The sequence below is a fragment of the Crocodylus porosus genome, unplaced genomic scaffold (assembly GCF_001723895.1).
Source record: "Crocodylus porosus isolate Cpor-Errol unplaced genomic scaffold, CroPor_comp1, whole genome shotgun sequence".
Classification (NCBI taxonomy): Eukaryota; Metazoa; Chordata; order Crocodylia; family Crocodylidae; genus Crocodylus; species Crocodylus porosus.
This window is the reverse complement of record NW_017728936.1, coordinates 10,333,999-10,338,188: the sequence shown is the minus strand read 5'-3', so window position 1 is coordinate 10,338,188 and position 4,190 is coordinate 10,333,999. Positions and strand designations below refer to the sequence as shown.

The 4,190-nt window shown below is 70.4% G+C and overlaps 1 protein-coding gene across 1 annotated transcript in view; it reads right to left on the bottom strand.

Annotated features, from left to right (window-relative positions):
- MCAM (melanoma cell adhesion molecule) overlaps window positions 1-4,190 on the bottom strand; it is a 36,541-nt gene that overhangs the window by 5,112 nt on the left and 27,239 nt on the right. The window contains exons 3-12 of the mRNA XM_019547078.1: window positions 3,028-3,147; window positions 2,608-2,818; window positions 2,424-2,494; window positions 2,197-2,284; window positions 1,718-1,897; window positions 1,345-1,472; window positions 1,078-1,249; window positions 835-956; window positions 584-725; window positions 278-399 (exon numbers count right to left, since the gene is read on the bottom strand). Coding sequence (XP_019402623.1) covers window positions 278-399; window positions 584-725; window positions 835-956; window positions 1,078-1,249; window positions 1,345-1,472; window positions 1,718-1,897; window positions 2,197-2,284; window positions 2,424-2,494; window positions 2,608-2,818; window positions 3,028-3,147 — 1,356 coding nt within the window. The remainder of the gene's footprint in view (window positions 1-277; window positions 400-583; window positions 726-834; window positions 957-1,077; window positions 1,250-1,344; window positions 1,473-1,717; window positions 1,898-2,196; window positions 2,285-2,423; window positions 2,495-2,607; window positions 2,819-3,027; window positions 3,148-4,190) is intronic.

The following is a 4,190-nucleotide window of genomic DNA, read 5'->3' as shown; positions in this document are numbered from 1 at the left end:
GGGGGAGCCCCAAGGCCCACATCGGTCCACTCACTGCGCTCCAGCTGGATGTGGCGCGAGGCCACGCCCAGGTAGTTGGTGGCCGTGCAGGTGACGCCCGAGCGCAGCAGTTTGCTGGTGACCTGCACCGTCAGGTTGCTGACCACGCTGTAGTTCTCCGTGTGGTTTTGCACCTGCAAGCGGGGACAGCAAGAGTGAGGGGCATGCATGTGGCCCCAGCTGGGCCACGTCCCCAGCACGGGAGAGGTCCCTGTCCCGTCCCCGCGCCAGGCCTCACCGTCCCGTTGGCGCTCCAGGTGATGGAGGGCTCAGGTTGCGCCAAGGCTGTGCATGTCAGGGTCACCAGCTCATTCTCCTGCACGGGCACCCCTGGCTCCTCCACGCTCACCTGCGGCTTTCCTGCAGGGGGATGGAGCGGGTCAGGTGGCATCGGGCACCAGTCCTCTGCCTGTGGCCGTCACCAAGAAGGGAGTACCGATGCCGCGGCATCCGTCCCTCTGCTTTTTTTCCTCCCGGCCCGGCAGGGCGGCACGAGCAGGCTGGCTCCGTGCCCGGCAGAGCCTAGGGCGAGTCGGGCCCTTACCGTGAACCACGACGAGCACCTGCTTGTTGCGGGACAGCCCCTGCACGCCGGGCATGGTGACCTCGCAGATGTAGTTGCCCGCAGCCTCCCGCGTGATGTTGCTGAGCTGCAGCTGCTGCCTGGAGCCCAGCGCTTTCCCCTTCTGCAGAGGGGGACAGGGGCAGGCTAGCACGGGGCGGGGGCTGCGGTGCCCTACCCCCGCCCCCCCGGGGAGCCCCCAGCCACGGGGAGGGCGCAGGAAGGGGCCTCGCCTTGTCCTTGTGCCAGTGGAAGGCCAGAGGCCGGGAGCCTCGCGCCTCGCAGGTCAGGGTGAGGTTGTCCCCCTCCGACACTGGCTCAGACGACTCCTTCATCACCTTCAGCCCCTCGATATCTGTGGGGAGAGCACGAGTGGTCAGGCCCTGGACTCTGGGCCGTGTCCTGGAGGGGCTGTCCTCAGCCATCACCCCCAGCCGGGTCCTGGCTCGAGGGAGCCGGGCCAGTGCACTCCTTACAGTTCACGACGAGCTCGGCGTTGGCTGTCAAGGTCTCCATGGTCTCCAGGTCCAGGCCCTTGCAGCGGTAGCGGCCAGTGTCCTCCTTGTGCACCTTGCCCAGGCTCAGCACACCTTTGTCTACCTTGCCCGGCAGCTCCTGCTCCTCCTCCTCCCCCGTCGCGGTGTTGTTCTGGGGCACGGCAGAAGCCACGGCCTGGTCAGGCAGCCCAGAGCCCTCCCCCAGCCCCATCCAACCCCGCTGAACCCCTACCCGCCTGCACCCACCTGCACTCGGAAGAAGGTGTATTCGGGTGGGGGGTTCCCGTCACCCTGGCAGCGCAGCGCGACGTGGTCGCCCTCCTTCACCTGCGGGCGCGGGGCGCTGATGGCCAGGCTCACGTTCTCCGTGGGGTCTGGGGGGCACAGGAGACAGGAGGGGCCCCTTCTCAGTGGGCTCTGCAAGCCGTGGTACCCCAGCAGAGCCGGGGGGAGGTCACAGACAGCTGCCCAGAGCTGGGGCACGGGGACCGTGCTGCCGGCGTAGCACTGCCACGTGGCTCCACCACTGCTGCCTGCTGTACCCTGCCCAGCTCCCTCCCTGCCCCGTGCCCCCAGCCCAGCTCTGCCCTGTGCCCGCCCCAAACAACCCCCAACTCACAAAAGACGTGGACTTGGACCTTGGGCGACTGGGCCTGGCGTTCACCCCCCGAGAGGAGGTAGTGGGCCTGGCACTGGAAGTAGGCATGGCGGTCCTGGCGGGTGACGAAGGCAAAGAGCCGGCTTCTGGCGGTGAAGAGCCCACTGGCCTCCTGCGTCCGCGTGTCCATGACTTTCACCTCTGTCGGGATGGGGGTAGTGGGGCAGGGTGAGCGTGGGGCGCGGGGCAGCTGCTTGCTACAGCCCCTGAGACCCCCGTGCCCCACCTCCCCAAGCCCCAGCTCAGAGCACAGACCCCCAGGCAGGATGGCTGCGAACTTCCTCACTGCAGTGCTCAGCATGGTCCGCACATCCCACTCCTCGCCGGACCTGGCCCCCGCTGCTGATGCCAGGCACAGTGCCCCTGAGCGCTCGGTGCCGGTGCCGCCCAGCTCCTGCCCCCCATGTTCCCCGGGGCAGCCCCCACTGCCCAGCACTCACTGTCGTCCTCCTGGTGCAGGCGGTGCCCGTCCTTCAGCCACGTGATATTGGGCCCTGGGAAGCTGTTGCGGACGATGCACTCGGCGATCTGCAGCCGCAAACACAGCACTGGGCAGCCCCCTCCCCTGGCACCCCCGGAGGTTGCGATCTTCCCCCAGCAGTGCCCCCGCCCCACCAAGCTCTCTCCCTGGCTTTGGCCCAGCCCAGCTCCCACCCCGCCCGCTCACCTCTTGGCTCTCACTGCTGCCCACAGAGATGCCGCCTTCATTCGCCCGGATTTCAGGAGGCTCCGGGGCCTCTGGAAGAGAGCGGGTGCCCGGCGGCGGTGAGTGCTGGGGAAGGGAAAGCCAAACCCCCCTGCTTGCCCCCGCCCCCGCTCTCCTCCCTCCAGCCGGCCCCAGTGCCACTCACTGTAGACGCGGAGCTCGGTGCGGTTCTCGCCCACGCCCAGGCTGCCCGCCCCGACCTGGCACACAAAGATACGGGCGTCCTGCAGCGTGGTTTGGGTGATGGCCAGGGTGAAGGCGTCATCCATGCTCACACGGCCCACGTAGGGAGGGTCCTCCGTGAACACCTTGCCCTGCACCCAGGAGTGGACCTTGGTGCGGCCAGCGCGGGTGATCTGCCACGAGAGACAGCCCTGCCGTCACCGCCAGCTCTGCCCAGTGGCCGCAGGCTGGGGACCAACACGGCCCCGACCTCAGGGGGCAAGGCCGGCGGTGCCAGGGCCGTGCCCCCCAGCCCAGGGAGTCTCATGCTCCCATCGCTGCCCCTTCCTAGCCCACCAGTGCCCCCTCTGTCAGTGCCCCCGGTGCCCTGCCCGGTGCTCACGTAAGACCAGTGGACGTAGGTGATGTTGCTGTCCGGGAATCTGCAGGGGAGCATGGCCGTGTTGCCCAGGTCCACCTCCACCACCTTGGGCATGGACACCTCCACCTTGCTAGCATACCCTGTGGGACACAGCGGAGGAGGGCAGGGGTTGAAGGCACCGGTGGGGGGGCAGGCTGCGGGCCCGCCGCAGGCCTGGGAGGCGCAGGATCGCTGCAGCCAGGCAGGGGCACCAGCAGCGGGCACAGATGCACCCTCCAGGCACCCAGTACCCCCACCCCCGCCCCGGGGGATGCCCCGTGGCACTGCCAGACCCTGAGCGCACCCAGCTGCCCTTCCCCACCTCCCCCAGCATAACCCTGCCAGCGATGCCAAGGCCACGCAGATCCACCCATCACAACTGGCCATGAGCCGGGCAGACGTCCCACCCCCCACCCCACGGAGGTGGTGCCACGGCCTGTCCAGTGCCGGGGGAGTCCTGGGTGCTGCGCCTCGCTCTGCCACTGACGGATGCCCTGCGTGACCTTGGGCACGTGCCCCGGATTGGTCTGCCCGGCAAGGACAAGGAGGCGCAGCACAGCCCGCCCGGGCAGCGCCGGAGACGCAGGCAGCTGCGGTGATGGAGCCCCTGGCCCCGCTCCAGGCCAGCGGAGATGGAGCGGTGCCCTGATCCCCCCGACGGCGGCTGGGGACGGGGCAGGCACCGGAGCCAAACCGTAGACAGGGCGGCACGGCCGGGGAGGCGCGGGGCGCCACGCTCCCGGCACCCGGCTGGATGGACGGACGCACCCCAGGAGCCGTGCCAGGGCCGCGGGGGCAGGGGCAGAGCTAGGGCCCCCGGGGGGGCTGGCCAGGCTGCCGCAGCCGCCGGGGCTGGGAGACCACGCGTGTGCCAGGGCGCGCCTGGCAGCCCCCGACCCGGGCTCAGGCGGGGCTCGGCCGGTGGCACGGGCGCGGCCCGCAGCCCCAGGGAGGGCAACGGCAGGACGCGGGGAGGGCGGGAAGGGGCTGCCAGGCCCTGGGGACGTGCGCCGTCCCCGCCGCGCCTTGCCCCCGTGCCCCGGCGCTGACGCCAGCTCCGGCCTGAGCGCAGAGCCCAGGCATCCCGGGCATCTGCCGCCGCGCCAGCGAAGACCGTGCCCTTTGTCGGGGCGCCGCGGGCCGGG